Genomic DNA, 22,438 nt, shown 5'->3' with positions numbered 1-22,438 from the left:
TTGCCATTCTCCTTGATTTTGACATATTATAGGCCTCTTTCTGGTTCTGTGCTCTTAAGATAAAGATTAAAATAAATCTCAATGCAACTCTGCAATTTAATCTATTCTTTATTGTTTATCGAGAACTTCAAATCCAAATAGGAGGCGTTAACAGTTGGCACAGCTTGATTAGCTCAAACTGGAGAGGGAAGATAAAAATAAAAACTTAATTTTGTTATGTACTAGTTCTGCAGGCACACCCACTTTAACATAAAGAGAATTTTTACACCATCTTATGTGAAATAAGATGTTAGTTTTATCTTATTTTATGGCTTCAATATACACTCCTTCACATTTCTAGCTGTCCAAAATAATTTAAGTTTTTATATAAACTAGTTCACATAGCACTATTCAATACCATTGGTATTGCAAATGATGAGTTTGATGCAAGGAACTTCAAAATCAATTAAAATTTTATTTTGTTTTTTGTTTTTGAATTTGAATTTGAATTTGGGTTTTTATTGTTGAGGGTTTCATGGGATTTAGTTGGATATTCCCATATAGTGTAATCCTTGAAACCCTATTTAACTAAGGCTCGGTAAGCTTGAACGACACTAGAATTTGAATTAAATTTTTACGAGCTAAGAATGTGTTTCTCCTTTGTTTGGTGCTGATGCCAAACACACTTAAGTGTTGATGCCTAAGTTTCTTTGCTTGGTGCTGATTCCAGGCAAGCCCCTAAGTGCCAATTCTTAGGGTTTATTATTTTCCCTGTTGTTCAGTTTTCCCCTTTATCCCCTATTCATATTGTCCGGCATCAAAGTTACAAGTCCAACTATGATTAGAATATGACGCATCCATTATATCTATAAGCACAACCAAATATGTAAAGTTTTGATGCTCATGGAAGGTAGAACCTACTAGCGGTATGCCCAGTTGCTGTCTGGTAACTTCTTCTTTTTTTTTTTCAATTGGTAAGTTACACTACAGTTAGTGGTTTTTAAACCTATGACCTCAACCTCTACAGAGCCTGTTGGCAACATGCTTAACCTTTATATTTAAAGTAATGTAGGGCTTGCATCACATCAGTATTGTTTCCACAATTTTAATATGAGAATTGAGTTATTTAGTGAACCATTCACCCTGAGGACTTGGGTGGATATAAAATACCAGATATTGAGGAGGCTATGCAGAAGGATTATATAGAAGCAGAACAACCAAGTTACAGGGTTGATTTTCCTAGGGTTCATATTTTAGACAATAGAAAGAAGACATCTCAAAATGAATGAAACCAGCATAGCTAGGAAAACAAAAGTTTTTATAGAAAGAATATATAGAGTACCTCAATTTTCCTCATTTCAGCTTCTGTTTTAGCTTTTTGATGATTCTCCCATGCCTGAATCTTCATCTCTTCACGTTTGAACCTAGGTAATTGAAGTCAAGACTTTGCCATGTCAGACCACAAACTGATAATTGGTAACAAAAACAACTTCAAGCATATGTAATGCATTTATTTTGACCAAGCATATGGGGTCTCGCCCAGGAGTGAGTAGGGTGTTACTATGGTCACACCCAGGTAGGGAAGCCACACTGGTCACCCCCCTCTACCCCCTTTTAAAAAGCATTTATTTCTTTATATGGCTGATGCTCCTGTGAACAAGTATGCTGCTTCAACAATCCAGTTGACTACAGTAAGAAAATTTGAGCTATTTTCTTATGTCACTCAAAGCACATGTTAGTATTTCCATATGTATCTATATCCAGGAGGCATAGCGCTAAGCATAAAGCATAATACTACTCGGTACAACTCAATAAGCTTCAAAGGTAATTAGATTATACAATGAATTAAAGATTCACTTGTTCCCCAATACCTAATGCTTGATAATAATTGACGAAGGAATGATAAAGAAACTGAGAGTAGAACAAGAGATAAGGGAGAAAAGAAAATCAGAGAAATCTTGTGTATTATTGATCTCAACCAATCTATACAATCGTGCTCTGGTTTATACTTGACAGAGGCTTAAGGGAGTTTCCTATCAGTTAAAACTGTTTATTGCCATTGGTGAACAGTTATATAAGAAAAAAAAAAAAAAAACTCTTTTAACAATCTTCAATAAACACGGTGACCCTATTGAGACACACGTCCCAACCGTTACCGGATCCACTAAACGATTATAAACATTCACGGGAAATTATTGTGTACTTCCGGAGTACTATAAATAGGTACTCCTTCCTCTCACATAAATGATGGGTCCCACTAATTAAATTCATGGTAGGACTCACCATTTATGTGAGAAGAGAGACTACACATTTATGGTACTCCGGGAGTACCTAATAATTTCCAACATCCACTGAGTTTTGTTAGACATGCTTTAATAGCATTTCACAAAGTCATTTACTACCGCCTGGCTTACATGATCTGTCTTTTGTATTTTCTAATGTGTAGTTTTCTTGAATTTTACATACAGGACCTATAGCACTCATAGCAATGGTGCTAAATAGCTATATTGCTATTTTTAGCACCACCAATCACAAAAATGGAGTTGCAGCAGTGGAGCTATAGCCAAAAAATTTGGCTTCTCAACTACAATGCACATTTAAAGATAGATGTGCACTGTAGCTCAAAGGTAAAATATATATATATATTATTTTATTTTGTGTTCACACTGATGGTTAGAATTTTTTTTTTTTTTTTCTTTCTCCTCCTTCCCCATTTCTACCCGTTGCTCCTCTCTCCCCTTAGTCGGTCCTCACACTCTTCATTTCTTACCGTTGCAAGCTTCAATTCCTCCACTCGTTGCCGACCCAAGCTCCTACCTAGCGCCAAACCAAGCCCCTGCACAGTGCTGACCCAAGCCGCTGCTGGGTTCGTGGTTGGGTTCAGTGCCGAAACAGTTTGTGGGTGGTCTCAGTGCCGAAATGGTTGGTGATCTTCTTCCCTCACCTCCACTCCACCGCTGGGTTCGTGGGTGGGTTGCTAGGGTCGTGGTGCGTGGTTGCTGTGTGGGTCTCTTTGGATTGCATATCTGGGTTTTAAGATTTCTAATTGTGTGTATTGTGTGCTCTTGGCTTGGGTATTTTGAGGGTGAGATTTCTGGGTTTTTTTTTTTTTTTTTCAATTGGCTGCTAGTTTTTTGGTTGAGCTTTAGGCTACTATGATGGTGGTTTTTTTTTTTCAATTGGTTGCTAGTTTTTTGGTTGAGCTTTAGGCTACTATGATGGTGGTTGTGGTTTGGTTGTGCCGCGATGGTGGAGGTGGATTTAATTGTGATTTGGTGATTTTGTTTGGTTTGGGTTGAGGAAAAAGATGGGGATTTGGGTTGGTGGTTTTATTTTTCCTTGCTGTGGACTGGTGGTGGTGGTGGTGGTGGTTGTGGGTGTGATTGTGGCTGATGGTAGAGGTGGTTGTGACTGGTTACTAAGTTTGCTGTGGAAGTTTTTATTATTATTCTAATGAGTTTTTTGTATTATTTTAATCAAATAACTAAAAATATAGATCCATTGTTGTGGGGTGTGAAGAGGAAAAATAGATAAAGTAATTTTTGTAGGTGCCAAATAACTAAATTTTTAGCTCCACTGCTGTGGATACTCTCATCTAGGCATCTGTTTGTTTATTAACACAACATTTTTTGAAAAAGTTTTCTGCATTGGTGTTTGCTGCAGCAAAAACTGCAAGTCAACATCTCAAAGCATAAACGTCTCTCTCTCTCTCTCTCAAAAAACTAACTTTTGACCAGCTGTTGACTGAACATTGACTTTAATAAAAAATAGGAAAACAAGTCCTTTTAAAAAATAATAATAATTTATTTATTAAGCTTGAAAGCGATATATAGAAGATACCAAACAGTTTGAGACATATCACCCAAAAAACAATGATATATTGTAGATACCACTCATTCTAAATTCTGGGAACTTGTCAAATTCGATATATGTGAACCTTTTTTTTTTATCAGACACTCCTAAACCAGTCGATTGTTAACACTTGAAATATACTGAATAAAGGTGAGTGTAAGAACATGAAAGCAAACCCTGCCTCACCAGGGGAAAAGCAATCTAAGGGGAAAGAGAGGGATGCCCCTCTTGTATAGCATAAAGTCCTAATTGGCCTTTAATGATAGGGCTGTAAATGAACCAAGTTGTTCATAAATAACTCGGGCTTAACTCGACAAAAAACTTGTTCATGTTTGTTTATCTACAAAAAAGTCAAGCTCGAGCCTTAGATTTAGGCTTGTTTAATGAACAAGTTGTGCCTAAGCAAACACACACACACAACCAAAAAAATAAAAGCTCAAGATATGGGCAATTAATTGGGAGTTAGGACCACCCCTCCAAACCAAATGAGCTCGATAATATGCTTAATATGAGCTTGATAATGTATTTTTGTTGGATCTTGAGTTCAAGAGCTTGATATTGAGCTCAAGAGCTTGATATTGAGCTTAAGTTTGAGCTTGAGCTCAGCTTGACTATTGAATCAAGCTGAGCCAAGCTGGGGTCAACCTTTGGAATTTTTGACAAGCTTAAGTTCAAACATTGGTTACAGGATTGGTTCAAGCTTCAGCCGAGTTTCAACATTTTACTTTTGTTGTCATCTTGAGCTCTAACATGCAATACTTGATAAGCAAGGCTTGTTTACAGCCCTATTTAACTGACCAAAGGAAGGGTTAAAAAACTAAAAAGGTGTGAGAATATATATTAGACATCCATATTGAAATTCCAAGGAGACGTGAAATGAAAAAAAAATATATATATATATATATATTCTATGTACGAAATTACCTGGCCGTATACTTGGCTTTCTCTGCATCCTCCCAAGCTGCTGCACGTGTCTCGATGACACTTTTAGCTGGTCTTTCTCCTGCTAAATTTTTTAGTGAAGTGGACGCATCCTTATCCTCCTCCTCCTTGCTAGCCCAGGCAGCAATGTTCATTTTACCCAGCTGTGTCCCCAGGACCATTATCTCTCTCCTAGTTTTCATTTGTAGCTCCTTTTCGGACAACTCATGCTTGTGAGTATCTGGATGGCCATTTGGTGGATCAGTTGGAGACGAAGCTGGGGCAGCTCTGCTAGGAGTAGATGGTCTAGAAGAAGTTGGGCTGCGCATTGGTGTTGTTGCCCTCACGGGAGTTCCAGTTCTGGAAGGTTCTTGGCTAGCAATAGGAGTCATTTCAGTGCCCATATCTCTCATTGATACAGACCGAGCTGTTGAGGGGGGTGGTAGAAATGTAGTTGCACTTTGTATGGCCACAGATGAATCATGCCGGCTGAGGTTGACTGCTAAAAGTAAAGAAAGAAAAATGCATAGAAACCAGTAAGTTCCAAGTTATTATATGTAGTGCATTTTCTACAGTATCTTGCATGAAAGTAACTTCATATTCAGAGGAACAACACCCACATTGCTTAAAATACAATTTTTCTGTTACGAAATATACTTTTCCCTTAAAGGAATTACCAGGCAGTAGAACAATTTTAACAATAATGGACCAACTTTTCCATGTCTCATTAGCTGTTCATCTTTTATTATATTTCAGTATAAACTGTCTTTTTTATAAAGAAGACTCCATTCCTGTCAGTTCATACCAAATTTTGTACAAGGTAGGTTAGACATTATCATCCCCAGCAACACTAGCACAGCCACTTTATACAACCATCTACCAAACTTAAATTCAAGAGTGTTACTAAACTTAGTAGACGATTCAGAGAATATTGAAAAGTCCACCACTGTGAAAACTTAACTTCGATCTAAGACAAAGAAATTTTAAAAAGCTTTACCAAAATGGGGCCCATGCTCCCCTTCCACAAAAAGGACGTGAGATAAAACCCCGAAGCGGATGATGAATTTTACGATCATGGACAACTTGGTCGAGGAAAGAGAGAGATGTTTGAGGCATAAAATGATGAGATAAAGGGATAAAGTATCTCCTTTATCAAGATCCAGCTTGCTTAATTGCTAGCTAATATCTCATTTTCCTTTTAGGTGTCTACATTTATGAATTAAAAAGTTATCCGAAGCCATACGTTCCGGGATGAAACCTGAATAACAAAGGTGGATTAATTGGTCCAAGAATGGTTTGATTATGACAACAATAATATTCGCTAACACTATGTAGATAGTGCTGTAACTTTTAAGGACGAAACTGTGAGATGGATTTACCTTGCCGGTGTTTGGGAATTAGCATCAATTGAGTTTTATTAATCTGAGATGACCAATTTAGAGAAATCTCCTCCAATCCATTACATAATGATTTTATATGTTTATTCTTGTGTGTTATTTAAACCAGTCACACAACTCATTAAAAAAAGTCATTCTCTTCAAATGTTGTTGGGTTGGAAGTATACTTTTTCCATCAAAGATGTCACATAAATTATGAAGTAATTATACTTTACTACTCTAATCTATATCTTAGATTACACTTTATACCCTAAACTTTTCACATACACATTTTGCACCTTGAACTATGACCCTAATATTAATGTAAAATGTGCAAATTTGTCCGCCCAAAAAAGTTTTAAGGACACCGGACATTGATTAGCATGCCTGAATTGTAAGATCATTCCTTGGAGTCTGTTGTTGAATCTTCTATAGCTGCAAAAAAAATACAATCTTTAAAGACAATAGAGCATTAACACTGGGGAATGCAAATGCCAAATGTAAATTTGGCATTTCAAGCCCCAAAGTGCTCAACATCAGGGAATGTAAAACCCAAGTATTGCAAAAAAATTTTGCAATTGTGCTATAGTGCAATTCTACAAATACAATTGCACTATAGCACAATTGCAAAAAAAAATATTAATATTTTATCTATCTCTCCATCACTAAAGCTTCACCAAACTGCAAGCCACAGCATAGCCAACCCAGCACCACAGATCAAACACTGAACCACCGTTGTAGCCAGACACCGAACCACCATCGCTACCCAGCAACCCAAGCAAAAAAACCGAGCACCACAACCACGACCCATGGCCCATGGCCACACTGACAGTGACACCCACAATCCACGGCCAAGCCGACGGTGACACCCGCAACCCACGGCCAAACTGACAGCAACACCATCAAGCATGGCCAAACCCAAAAACCCATCGGATCATAACCAACAAAAACTCATATCACGAATTCACGATCCACGACCCACGCTTTACAATCGGAGCACAGACCGACGATCCACAATTGGAGCACAGACCAGAGCACAATCAAACCCAGATAAGTAACAGAGAAGTGAGACAAGAGAGAGAGAGGAAGTGAGCACAAACCGGAGCACAATCAAACCAAAAATTTGTTTTTTATGTTTGCTTCTGGACTTAAAAAATAATATTTTAATAAAATAGTAAAATAATAGAGTTTTGGGATGCTGAAAGTATTGTAAAATTGTATGGTATAAGTGATAAAGTAACTTTTTGAAATGGTAAAATAGAATGGAGTAGCATTTCCTAATGCTAATGCTCTTACCATTTTTTTATTGAATTAAGACAGCGGCGACTGCTTCTGCTTTCGCACACACTTATTATTGCCTTGATTAATTTTCTTACGCATTTGCTACACAAGTTGTTTGTTTATTTTTCTCATATACTAACCCACAAAGTATTCATATTTGAAACACTCCCGGATTTTTTTTTTTTGTTTCTTCCAGTTTTTAAAGTGAAATGATGCAATTGTCTAGGTTAGCGGCGTGCATATTAACATTTATTTATTCCATGTAATGCTTGCTATGTCTGAAGTACTTTAAATTTTCTTCATAAGCTTTAGCAAAATTAGGTCTTAGTTTTTACACCAGGATTGTTTGATATCAACAAGATATATAAAAAGCACAGGATATGTGATAAAGAACATGATATACACGAAATATATGCCCAAAAATTGAAGACAAGATACACAGGCAAAGCCTACTCAACAAAAGGTATTTCAAATTTTAAAAGCACCAACCACAACAGGTAATCGAGGATGGGATGCGACCAGTTTTGCGAATATATTCTGATTGCTGCTCAGTTTTTGCAGCTTCCTGATTTCTCTTTGCTTCTGCCACTGCTCGCTTTTCTTCAGCCTTGTGCCTTGCAGCTGCTAATTTATTCATAAGCCTATCTTGCGCTTGTCCCCTCATCCTTTCAACCTCTACCTGAAAGTTACACATTGTCAGTCTCGATTAACTGAATGATTTTTGTAATATCATAGATGTGAAGGCAGGACTTGCTTGTATTTTAAGTTGACAAAGTTCTAGACAATCATAAATGATGTGCTTCAATATTTTTACCATCTATTTGATATATTTGAACATACTGAATACTCATGTAACAAGAAGCCTGTAATAAGTACAGATATTAACTCAAACATGTTGATCTAATAGAGGCTATCTAGTATTAATTTTCAAGCTCATTGAAGCGCCAAAGACAGAAAGGTGGCAAACAAAAATAACTAGCTATACTAAAGGTCCAAAAGATTTCAAGGCAAGAAAAACCTTCTTCATGACAAGGCAGGAGGCTGTAACTGATGACAATTCAAATATAAGTACAAGAACTTCTTTTCAATCTCTACCTCAAGTCCCCGACACAGTTGGGCACAAATAAAGCATCAGGTGCATAACACACTTGCATAGTGTAAATGCCCATATTGTGTCATGTCATGACAAGCAGCCACTCCAGGATTCCAAGTGATGACACCCTAGAGAATGCATTCCTTGTTTACAACACTGTACCCGCACCCGCACCCGAGTCCCGAAACGCACCCGTGCTTCTTAGGCAGGATCTCATGCACTCTCACATGAGGTATCTGCTTTTAGATATACTAGATGATGTCCCGCGCGATGCGCGGATACTTTATAATTTCATTTTGAAATAATTTCAAACTAATTTTTATGATCCATTAAAAATATGTAATCTTGTGGTATAATATTTACTTAATTAGCTTCAATTATATTATATTTTAAAAAGAAAAAAAATAAAAAAAGAAACATAAATTACTATAATATAATTAAGAATATGTGTGTTGTGTGAGTGAATTCACAATTATTTAATTATTTCGGTTAAGTTACAGGCACAATTATTATTGTCACATACTTTGAAAGAGAGTAAGCAATGAATGGTTTGAGAAATAGATATGAAAACTAAATATTTCATCAATATATGGGGCAAAAATTCCCTTAAATTGCCAAATCATTACGAAGTACATTCATCCAAGTAATTCTTGAATCTTTTCAGGTAGCTACAACAAAGATACTAATTGTCAAGGAGCTACATAATAGATTTTTTAATAAATATACCCTCTAGTGCAAGTAGTAAATTCCTGTATGTAAACCACCAAATTATGGCCAACACATGATTTCCCAATTAGTGTATCACTATGGAATAGAGTTTAGAAGGAAGATATTTTTGTTTAACCACAACCATCTTTATTTTTTTTATAAAAAATGAAAAGGTGATATCTCACTATTGTTCAACTTATTAATAGAAGTGTAAGAATTCATTTATAATTAATTTTCAGCATCCTTGAAGCTTCCAATACACATTATCTATGGCCAAATGCACTAAGAAATACATCTTTTGGCACCAAGACCAAGTCTTCTACTTGGAACTCTCATTATGTATTTCTCTAGAATTTACTAAATATATACCAAGATCTAATAATCTGAAAATGTCCCACACATAAGGGACATTTTTTCCACCATGAATTTTCAATCCAAGTGTTGCAAATATTTCATCAGTTATTGAAGCATTGCCTCTGGAGTAATTAAACACTGTAGTTAAGGCTTGAAAGAACTTCTTTTTTTTTCTTTTTTTTTTGATAAGTAAAGGCCTGAAAGAAAATTTTAAATAGGAGACTTTGTAAATTTTCATATAGAACAACTTTATTACAATCATGATCCAAGTTGGAGAACTAATCAATTCAAAAAGAATTTCATATAGTCGAGAGAATTAGTGTTAGTGACAAATTTTGGTAGTAATAATATTTTCAAACGTAGTCAAAGAATGTCATATGCTAAGTTGCAACTTCTAACTGGAACTGATTCATGGTCTAGAACTAAAATAAATTTAAAGAATCAATAGTTACACCAATTTTTTAGGCTGCTTGACAAAACTTAAGAAGAAAAAAATAACCTAGTAACCTTTGGTGAATAGGCATGCCAACCCTTCATTTTGAGCAACAGTTGATGCACAATTGAGATAGGTGCAACTGCAAACAATACAATTATTTGAAATTTGTTGAGTCTTTGGGGACAACGATCCAACCAAGGCTAAAAAAAAGTTCAAAGATTGGAAGGATAAGAACTAATATTAAAAATTTTCAAGTTTATAGAATCTTTATAGAGACTAAGTATTAACAACCAAATTGATAATATGCATCTGGCAAGCTATATATATATATATGTAAAACAGAAAATTATTAAAATTTCTAAGGCAACCATAAAACAATGAAAATTTTGAGTAGGAAAGACATGGAGTAGAATATATACATCATGTATAACAAAGTTAATTTTGGACTTTGCCAATGATAAGCTCTGTATGGGAAAGTTACTTGTATCTACACAGAAAATCTTGTGGCTTCTTCAACATCCAGAAATTGTGTTTCTTTGTTTAAAAATACATTTCTTATTGAATTTAAATATATAAAAAAAATTAACTACATTATGCAAAAATATATATATAAAATAAAAAACCCAAAAGTAGATTCTTTTTTTACCTTGACAGGTCATCCTTTGGCTTGAGGTTAATTTTCTGGGTTGGTCCTATATTCTTGAAATCATCATTCAGAATGTTAAAAGACTACATAGAAACCGAAGTTCAAATTCCATTTAATATTGATAGGAAATTTTTTAGAAATTGTTTTTGAAGTGCTACTTTCTATGGAAACAAAAAGGGAATAAAGCCTATATAGGTAGTAGCACGTACAGATTCAACAAAACATCATTGACACGTGCTAGAAAAGCCTCGCATGCGGAGTTGCTGAGATTCTCAAAGAAGATGATAATCTGTTTTTTTTCCCCTCCAAAAACGAATGAGAAAGAGAGAGACCTTAACATTTTATTTTTAAGAGAAACAGAGATAGAGAGATTAGGTACCTGTTGAAATTGATGCCAAGCATGGACAGCATCTTGGTCGTGAATTTGAGATTGAGATTGAAACGGAAAAGTGAAAGGCCAAAACTCAGAATAGCAAGAGGTAGAAAGCTATGAGTTTGTGTAACTGAGGAGACGTTTGGATTTTGTAAGAGTAAGGGACATGAAGAGAGAGTTGTGTTATGAGAGAGAACTTCAAAGGCACTACGTTGTTCTCTGTACATGGGGTTAATTGTAGCTATTAATTATTAGCTATTAGAGTTTGGCTAGGATTAAAAATGGGCTTGGGCTTGCTATGAACTTTGATCTTGGACAAAACACATTGTTAATTTTAAATGTCAGCCCATGTTTTTTCTAAACTACTCTATCAAAGCGCCACTTGGCATAACCTTATTCTCTGTTGCATGAAGTCTCTCCTTTATATATATTGATATTGATTGATGATGTGAGAAAAGATATACAAAGTAGTTTCCAATCATTTGTTTCATATTATTTTGGTGCGCAGGAATTAAATTCCTCTTCTTCTTCCCCCTTTCCCATTCAATAGATAAAGCTAAAATGTCTTAAAAGAAGCACTATGATGAATGCATATCTCGTTTGCTATACGAACTGGTGAAATAGCTACCGCATTACTAGGGGAAGTATCATTGGATATTTAGAGGGAAAAAGAGGACATGCAAAGATTATACCTAGAAACAGAATCAGACAGGAGAAGTAAAAGTTGCAAATCTAAAATACCAAAAAATACAAAAGCAGTAGTTAAACCATTACGACTTTTGGATAAGTAGGCTTACCTTTCACAGGAGTCTTGAGGCTATATGCAAACTATATGAAAGTAATCATACATGTATCTCAATGTACTTTGAGATTAGAAGCACTCCAACACTTATACATGGGGCCCTCTATTTACTCTCCACTTCTTGTCTTGTGCTGATGCATGGGAAATGCAGTAAAACAAGAATTGATGTTAGTATGTAAATGGACAGGATCAAATGACAGACAATCATCAAACACACTCACATATTGAAGATGTGAAAGAAGAAACAAAAGAAATAAGGGCAAAGGACACTTGAGTGGGAGGTTAGAATATTGTATATAAGTTACCTCCATTGATGAATCACTTGAGAAAGCCACATATTATTTTAGAAAGCTGGCTATATAAATTTACATGACAAAAGCCTGCAGCACCCGCATTAAAATGATGCATTAGGTTCAAAAGAAACAATTCCACATGTAAACTAATAAAGTAGGTGATATAACAGTTCACAAAAGCAGTAATCCTTCAAGACTTATACTTGAAGAAATTTATAGACCCAGTTGCCCACAACAAAGAAATTACATATGGACACCTAGCTTACCTTCTAAATTTTCACTTTGTAGCTACAGGGACCTTAGCTGGACATAACGCCTCTTGCTTCCAGCCAGTTAGAGCATCGAATGCATTGAAATGAACTTGGTGCCACTATCCACATGTTTAAGAATTAAACAACTCTCCCCGAAAACCATCTCTGGCAACTGAGAAGTCTAAAGCTTTTCTTCCTACCTGCAGCACATAACATAACCATCATGACTTAGGTGGTAACATAAACCCCTAACATATATCATCAAACTTCTTCTGGCAACATGAAGATCTCCAATTTTCCATAACTACCACCAAATAAGCCTAATTCCCAATTTGTTTTGGAGAGGCTGATTCCTTAACTCAAACACTCGACCTCTACCAAATAAAATCCAATGTGCATTTGTTTTTTTATGTCAAATTTTGAATCCCAGTTAAGGCGGCATATGATCCTAGGTTCCTAGTATAATGACAATGTCAATAGACTTTACCAATTTTCAATTTCCACATAACTACTCAAAAACTTCTCCTAACATTTTCATCACATTCAAGAAAACCTGACTGATCACCGCTTTTCGACTATATATATATAGCTAGCGATATAGTGAGAGAGAGCAAAATTCAATTTGCACAAGCTAAAATTAACACAGCAACAACGAAATCATTATATGAAACGGTTTAGTTTATGCTCTGAGTTTAGTAATTTTTAAAAGAGAGAGAGAGAGAGAGAGAGAGAGAGAGAGAGACTGACAGCTGGAGGTTGGAGGAGTTGAGAATGGAGAGCTTGCGAGTTTCGATCTCCTAGCCATGGATGCGGAGACCGCAGCGGCCGTCAGACAAGGGTTCATCACCGACGGCTTTGAGTTCCTTCCCTTCCACTTCTACTATTCGTAGAAAAAATAGCTTCAAAAAAAAGGAATCGTCTTGACTGGAATATTTCTGTAATCACAATAACAATAATTAATAGATGCTTGATCTCTACAAAGTATATTAGGTGTTATAAAACAGGTCAGTGGAAGATTTCTTTTTCTTTTTTTCTTTTTTTATAGCTCAAATCAACCAACAATATCAGAAACATTAGTTAGTTCATTTTTTTGGTAACATATATTAACATCTTCCTTTCTAAATATCAAGCTACATTTCAAAATAAAACCAGGATGCTTGAAAATTATATTTTACTATAAAGCGTGATCCCCATAGTGATTTTAGATAAAAACTGTGATAAATGGCAAATCTGTAGACATAACAAAAAACTGGAAGCTTATAAATATAAAAATGAATTAAAGCAACAAAATACCTGTAGAATGAGCTGATTCCTATGGCATGCTTACTCGGTTCAATTCTCCTAGTAATATTACCTTGTGCCAATTTTGACTCTGTTTACACAATGGGTAACGAAGCACATCAAGTACATCACCACATCAACCCAGTTGAAAATAAAAGGATGAAATTTATTGAAATGTAAGAAATTAGATAAAGGGAAAAGGAAAAGAAAAGAAAGGAGATAGTACCAGTGAGTGAGTTGTTGAACAATTGCAGCACCCAAAATCTTTAATTAAGTCCCAATTCTTATGATCAGGTTTCTATGGTTCTTCTTCATCTGAAATTTAATCACCAAAAATTATAGACGTTGAGAGAGAACAATGGAGAAGAAGAATTGAGCTTTTGGATTTTTTGTTTTTTAATTGAAGGTTGGGAGTAAAATGGTAGACTTTTATATACCTTGCTCTTTTTCAAGATCTCCTTTCAAATTGGGAATGTGAGAAATTTTATGCCAATCTTCCCCGATTTGCTTCTTGCATCTTTTTAGTAAGATGGGACATTCTATAATGTATAGTGATTGCAAAGAAGTAAGGGAACTGATTCCTTCTGGCAATGATTCCAAATTAGGGCAACCCCAAATTCCAAGAAATTGAAGAGATATAAGTTTGCAGATCCACTCCGGTATAGCTATCAAACTAGGACAGTGCGAAATATCGAGATTTTGTAGAGAGCTAACATATTGAAGTCCCATTGGGAGAGAGACCAACTTTGGAAGATCATAGAAATGCAAAGTGAAAAGGGTCCTAAGTCCTTGCCATTCCATCTCATCCCAATCATTGGATAAATCAACCACCTCAGAGTTTTGAACATTCAAATATTGAAGTGCAGTAAGATATCGCATGCCTTAAGGAAGAGGACATTTGTCTAGAGTTAGAGTACAGAGAGAAATGAGATTTGGTAGGCACTCCTCTGGCAAAGCTTCTCCCATGTTCTCTATTTCCATGTATCTTAATTTGGAGAGAGGGGCAACAATTGTAGAAGGAGGAGAAGAAGAAGAAGAAGCGATTGATGGTAGATTCCCTGAAGTCTTGTTGTTTATCATCATCCTCTCCAATGACTGCTTCAAGCTACACTCGAATAGCTCCAATCTTTCGAGATATGGAAACAAAGGAAAGGAAGTCAACTGAGGGCAATACCGAATTTGTAAATCAGAAAGACGAGGAAATGAAGGAAGAGAATCCCTCCTTCCCCGCCACCATCCCTTTAAATTAGGGCAATGGCAAATATCAAGTTTCTCCAAAGATGGGTAGAATAAAGAATCACCGTTATCTCTCTCTGAATCTGATATGTGCTCTAAAGAATCCAGTGTGCATAAATGGATAATTTTGAGAGAAGGCAATTGGTCCAACGGTGGAAGATAATGGCATTTTTCACAAGAATGTAATTCAAATTGGACAAGATTTGTGAGCATCCAAAGCCAAAGTGGAAATATCACTCCCCCGTACCAATTTAAACTCAATGCTTTTAGATTTATATGTGGTTGTAAGGCTTCCACTGCTGACATGTCACAAAAAACACCCGTCTCATCAATGTCTACTCCTACCCAGCTTAAGTCCAACCTATCAAGACGTTGTTTCTCTTTTAAATTTGCATCCTTATACTCTAATGCAGCATCCTTTACTTGTTTGAGATTTTCAATTGAGAGATTTCCTCTTAGCTCATTTAGCTTGTCAAGTTCCTTCAATCCACCGTAACTCCTAGGCATTGAATCGATCCTACCCTTACTCATCACAAATCTTGACAATGTTTGTAGATTAGTCAATTGGCCCAGTCCATTTGGCATATGAGTCAAACGCGAACACCCATTAATCTCAAGAAACCTGAGGTTGATTAATTTGTTAATATCTTTTGGCAATTCTTTAAGGTTTTTACACCCAGAGAGTTTAAGTGTTTGCAAATTGTACAACTTGACAATAGAATTAGGAAGCATCTCAATGTCTTTATTCTTAGAAAGATCGAGATATCTTAGATGCTTCAACTTTTTGATAGAACTTAGAATTGTTTTACTCTCTATGTTATGCAAATCCAGCAAGCGTATGAACTTAAAACTTGCAATAATTTCACTGTAAGTTGAATCATTTGATTTTATGGTATTATTCTTTGGTTGACACGGCAAAAGAAATGTTCTTATCCTTTTTGCTTTGCATAATGAGCTTGGAATTTCCGATGATGAGAACAACGTATCTTCAAATGACACATAACGAGTTTTCTCTGCAATGACTTTCACTTTTGAATTAATGGTGGTGCAATCTAATCCTGTTACTTGTATTGCTAAATCATGCATGAGATCATGTATCTTGAATTTTGAAATATTGCCAAGTTCATCTTTTTCAACTTCATGAAAGAATGATCTCCAATACAAATCCATAAAATACTCATCACCAACATCTTCTGGACATTGATTTTCTTCATACAAGATGAAACCTTGCGCCATCCACATATTAATCAAACCTGACTTGTCAATCTTGTAATCCTTTGGAAATAGACTACAATAAGCAAAGCATTGCTTCAAGTGTGAGGCGAGATGACCGTAACTCAACATTAATGTTGGTAAAATGTCACTTTCATTTTGACGTATTTTCGAAAGTTTTTTTTTTTTCAAATAATGACCACTCAATTTCTGATTTTTTAAAATACAACAGACCTCCTATTGTTCTTATTGCAAGTGGAACCCCTACACATTTTTTTAAAATTTCATTCGCAATTTTTACAAAGCTTTCACTCTTCGGCTCTTTCCCCTCTTCAAATGCCGTCTTCTTAAATAAAGACCAAGCATGTTGTTTATCTAAACCCTTTAACACATACAGTTGCATAGGTTGTGTAATCTTTGCCACAAGTTCACTACGTGTTGTTACTAAGATTCTACTGCCTATTGCACCACCCATTAAAATTATTTGCAATTCATTCCATTTTTCACGATCCTCGTTCCACACATCATCCAACACAATCAAGTATCTTTTTCCATTAATTTCGTTTTGGAGACAACTGACTAGCGTGTCCATTTCAAGGTTTTCTGGTTTCTTACTTGTTACACGCTCCAAGATTTTCTCAACAATTATCTTCACATCAAAATTATCAGAGACACACACCCACACTTTTAGCTCAAAATGTTTCTTGATTTGTTCTTCATCACGGAAGACAAGTCCAGCTAATGTGGTCTTTCCTAGTCCTCCGATACCAACTATCGCAAGGACCGAAACATTCTCTTTAGCATTGGGATCCAACAGAGATCCAATAATAGCCTTCTTATCATCCTCCCTCCCTATAACTGCTTCAGCATGTGAAAGAGAATGAGTCTCCCTTCTTGCCTTATGCCTGACTTGTATCTCCTCACAACGTTCATCCAAGTGAAACTGCCTGTCCGCAGCTATAGCAACTAGCCTCTCCCTCATCTCCTTAACCTTATGACCCATTCTAACACCATATGCAAGCTGATTAGATTTGGAAAAGAAGATGCGTACCTTTTTTGCCTTCTTCTCCCGGGTCATCACTTCCCGTCGCAAGGCCTCAGTGGAGATTTCATCCAGCAAGTCATCTGCATCACACATGGTACACTGGTGTTAACTGGTATCGAAATATTTCGTTTTCTTAACTAAATTAAAACAGCCTCAGGTACGCGCGGTATTAACTCCCTTGTTTAAGCTATATGTGTCTTTCACTATTTTTTTTTTTTTTTTTTTTTGATAAGGGTGTCTTTCACATTTGACTATAAAAATGATATTCTATTATAATTTTTTTAATGACCGTTTCAAAACCCGCCCTTCTTATTATTGAAATATCAAAGGTTGAAAAAAAGCTATAGTCAAGAATAGAAGCATTGAAGATGCACATTATAGTGAAGAACGACAGTCGTTTTATATGTCTACTTGAATATGAATAAAATGGTAAGCTACAGGTCATTCTACTTATGATTATATTAGCATTAGTGTAGGTGACAGGTGTTTTTTAATTGGTTTCTTGTAAGGTGATTAGTTTGTATCTTTTCCTCTTACTCTGTTCAGTATATATATGACAGAATCTCTAGAACTTAGTTCATCATGTGAATATAGAAATCATTTCCAAAGTATTGGATCATCTTCAAGTTCTATGGTTTCCTCAAGCAAGTTTATATTAATAAAAAAGAATAACCCATAAAAATAATTTAAAATTTTTTAATGCACCACACTTGTGAAGGTTGTTATGTTTGTGTGTGATAATTGAATGATGAACGGTTGATGGGAAAATTAAGACTTGTTGTACAATATGTATGTATTCAAAAGATATTAGTTTGAGTTTGTGTATATAACTATATATATAACTTTTGGAGTTTTTTTTATTAATTTAAGAAATGTGAATTATTTTGTAGCTAGGTTTCTGTAATTATGAACCTGCACTGAGTTGTTGACAACATAAGCACCTATGTCTAGTATTAACAGTTTATATCTCTAGCTCTTAGCAACCCAAACGTTCTAAGTTAGACAACACTTCTAAACCATGGAAAAGAATAGAAGTTAAATACTTCTTCCCATTATATTTTATTTTATTTTGTTATAGAATTTTTTTTTAATAAATGCTTTCTTGCAAAATATCTATAATATGTGTATTATTAACTCTAGTGCATCACATGAGTTTGCATGTAGTATTAGTGTGTGTGTGTGTGTGTGTCTATTATATATACATATAATATTTTGAGAACTCTTATTATATTATGGGTGTAACGTTAGAGGCAATTGTTAACAAACTATTATAAAAAAGTTTTGATACCACTTTTATGGGAAATAGAAAAAGCTGTAAAAACATTAATTGCTTTATTTTTTCTTTTCCCATAAAAAATTTCTTTAAATGGTTTATTAACAAATACCATTAGGTCATTCATTAACATTTCCCTTATATTATTACCACATGTCAAAGCCAACCTTTTTTCAACATTTGGATCTCAACTCTCAACTAGTTCGCCAATTATAAAATATTTCTTTTAATGAGTATTTTAAATAATAAACCAAGAAAAAATGCAATTGACATAGGATTATTATTGATATTGCCTGAACAAATACCCATCCCTTTGCCAAGTCATCATCTTTAGTATCAGTTTCATTAATCCAACCCCACAAACCCGCCTCCCCTTTTTCAGGTCATAAATGTCTTTGATGCATAGTATCTCCCATTATCATACTTCAACCAAAGAGTGAATCCAATTAGATTCTAAATTATATATATATATATATATATATGATTGTTTTTAAATGTACTCATGCATATGTATGGAGTTACACACTAGTATAATATAATGGACCTGCAAGCACACAACATTTATCACCTTCTACTTCTAGTGTTAAAAATATTTCTAATACAATAAAAAAATTTATAGTTAAAAATATTTCTAACACAATAAACAAATTTATAATTTAGTGATGTTGTTTTGAGTTCAAATCTTCAATTCATCCCTACTTATTGCTGGATAAAAAGAAAAAGAAAATATAAAATATTCATAATATGAATTTAACTTCATCATAGCCAAACGGCCCAATTATTTTATCCATACTCCTATAGAAAAATCATATTTTTTTTAATGGATCTTATTAATTAGTCATTAATAAACCAATAGCAATTAATCATTTAGTTCATGATTAATTTATAATATGTCTACTAAATTCGATCCTTTAATGATAGATCCAAATTGTATTTTGTAGTGTGAGTGATATGACTCATGGTTACATTGGATATGATGCAATAAATGAATCAATCATCGTGCCCAGGGGTGTTCACTAAACCGCACAAACCATAAAATTCGCACCAAAACCGTTCGCAAAATAGCATAACCGCACCGAACCGCAGGTAACAGTGCATCGCACCATATAATGCAGTTCAGTTTGCGGTTTTATAATAAGAAAACCGCATCACACAGCATCCTCTATGGGCCTGTTTGGATAAGCTGTTTCAAAATGTGCGTTTTAAAAATTAGCGTTTTTAAAACGTGCGTTTTTAAAACTCCATTTTAAAAGCCACAAATAAGTGTTTGGTAAAAATGTGAAAAAATGCGTTTTCTATTTTTAAAGTCATATTAAGCGTTTGGATAAGCTGTTTTAAAAATAGTTGTTTTGAGTGTAAATAACCAAAAAGGATTTAACTATTTTTTGAAGGTTATATTGTCATTTTTCCCGTGATCAGTGTTTTTTTATTATTGAAAATATGTAATTAAGCTTAACAATTACATTAATACTAACAACAATAATGATGTTTTCGTTGTTGAAATTCATGGAGAGAAGTTTATAAAATTTAAAATATTAAAAATAACTCATTAAGAAAAAGATATTAAAATGATTAGGAAAATAATTATATTAAAATGTTAATTGCCAACAATATAAGTAATAGACAATCCATTATAATAATAAAAAAGCTCTTATCCGAAAAAATTAAAAACCAAAACACCAAAATAGAAATAATAAAAATATTGTTTACAACCCACAAATGGATCGAGCTATTTTGTCACGAACAAATTTCATCTCCTCATCTTGTATATTTTCAACATTTGCCTGTCTGCTACTACCTTCTCCACTACTATTGCTTCTTGGTCTGTCCAAGTCATGTTCATCCCAATTTGTAGTTCCAAGACATATACAGAAGAATCCGTTGTACATGCCACACTTTCAGATATTCATTTCATACATTCTACATTTGTTTCTAATATTTGTTAGAATTTTTTCCTAAGTAACTAGAATTTATATTCTATTTTAGGACTGCATTGGTGCCATTGACGGTACGCATATCCAAGTTGTTGTTGGAGACGACAAAAAAGCTCCATATTATAATAGAAAGGGTGTGACATCTTTTAATGTGATGGCAGCATGTGATTTTAATTTACTTTTCACATTTGTTATGGCTGGATGGGAGGGTGCAGCACATGATACGCGTATTTTCTTAGATGCTATCCGTCGACAATCTGTCAACTTTCCAAAACCACCACCAGGTATATAAAATTTTTATATATTAAATATGTATGAAGGATATTATTTTTAAAACGCACATTTTGAAACAGCTTATCCAAACAGGCCCTATATCTCTCTCCACTTTTCTTTTTCGTGTTTTACATTTATAGATTGAGATCAGGTACATGCAATTACTTCATTTCCTTCTCAGATTTTTTACATTTTAAATTTTTTAACTTTAACTTTTTACTTCATTTTAATATATATTTTTTAATTAAAGGTTGAGATTCAAAGTTGCAAAAGCAACTTTCAATCTCAATCATTCATTGTTATTGCATCTAATTTTTTTTTTATTTAATGGTTGAGATTGAACAATCTCAACCATCCAGTGTTATGCATCATGTGAAAATGCCTTAGGTATTGCATCAGATAAAATGTCTTAGGTATTGCATATAATCTCAAACCTCCATTTACGAAGATTCTTTCTTCACACAAATTAAAGATCATATGATTCATCACGTGCAATACTCTATCATAATGACTAGGGAGTGAGCTTCACTCATAGGTCCAACATAGAGGTTCCACCCCACCCGTGTGTGAAAGACAGGGGAGGATTTTAATGGGTAGACAATGGCGGGTGCACATATACTTAGGGTTGTCCCCTAACTTTAAAAATATATATTTGTATATTTAAAGTATATTTTTACCTATTAAATTTACTCTCAAAAACATTTTTGCACACACATCCACCTAGGCCAAAATCAAATAACAACACAGATAAGCCTATTTTAAAATCGAACAACACAAATCACAAATATCTCTTTCACGCATGATACTGATTGTGTGCATTATTTTTATTTTTTTATTTTTGTTATAAATTTGTGTGAGTTGTAATGTATGTAAATGTGCACATGTGTGTGTGTGTGTGTGTGTGTGTGTATAGTACAAATATAATATAATTATATATAATTTAATAATTAGAAAATACGAAGAGTTTGTTATATGTGTATATTGTTATCCAATTATAATAACTTTTTGTTATAAAATAAGTGATTCAAGAAAAAAAATAGTAAAGTTTTTTTTTTTTAGAGAGTTTTAACTTATGGCATCCGCTCCTGATAATAGCTCTTTATTATCAGACCAAGATATCAAGCAGTTTTTGGTGTAGGCAGGGATTGAATTCCAGATCTCTTATACAACCATCAAAGACTTTACCAGTTGAGCTAACTGGAACCTACAAAAAAAAAAAATAGTAAAGTTAGTAATTGTTCAAGCATACACTTAGTGTATTGTTTATATACGGATGAGTGTGACTATGTGGGCAAGTGGGTTGATTTTTGTCATCTAGTTTACAATATTTTTATAAAAAAATAATGCCAAATAAATAATGATAACTGCATAAAAACAAAAATGCTATACAAACTTAACAAAATAAAATGGTTACACCTACACATATTGACAATAAATAATAACAACTGATAATAAACTATCTTTACGATTTATAATAAACTATCATGTAACGATTTCAAAATATGAAAACTCGTAAAGAATTCAACTTGTTGTGTTAGACTTAAAATTGAAAGGAAAGAAAAGATGATATTGATGCCTAGAAGTTAAATATGCCTTGATAACAGGTCAAAATATAGAGAGTATAATAAATAACTTCTTGTATCCTAAATTTTTTTGAATCCAACATAATTACATTTTGAGCAAAGTTTAGCAACAAACTTGGTTATAAACTAAGGTTATAACTCTACTCAATATTTTTTATTAGAAGTAAATTTTGACAAATCAATGAATTACATTTTTTTTTTTTATTCTCTATACTTGACAAATTTTAAGAAAATAA

At 34.2% G+C, this 22,438-nt stretch overlaps 1 protein-coding gene across 1 annotated transcript in view; it reads right to left on the bottom strand.

The window, feature by feature from the left end:
- Positions 1–22,438, bottom strand: part of LOC111991502 (uncharacterized) — a 33,212-nt gene that overhangs the window by 5,573 nt on the left and 5,201 nt on the right. The window contains exons 4-5 of the mRNA XM_065777546.1: positions 4,756–5,254; positions 1,322–1,403 (exon numbers count right to left, since the gene is read on the bottom strand). Coding sequence (XP_065633618.1) covers positions 1,322–1,403; positions 4,756–5,254 — 581 coding nt within the window. The remainder of the gene's footprint in view (positions 1–1,321; positions 1,404–4,755; positions 5,255–22,438) is intronic.

Source organism: Quercus suber, unplaced genomic scaffold (assembly GCF_002906115.3).
Source record: "Quercus suber isolate HL8 unplaced genomic scaffold, Cork oak 2.0 scaffold_158, whole genome shotgun sequence".
Lineage (NCBI taxonomy): Eukaryota > Viridiplantae > Streptophyta > Magnoliopsida > Fagales > Fagaceae > Quercus > Quercus suber.
Note: the sequence above shows the minus strand (reverse complement) of the source record. Positions and strands in the feature narration are given on the sequence as shown.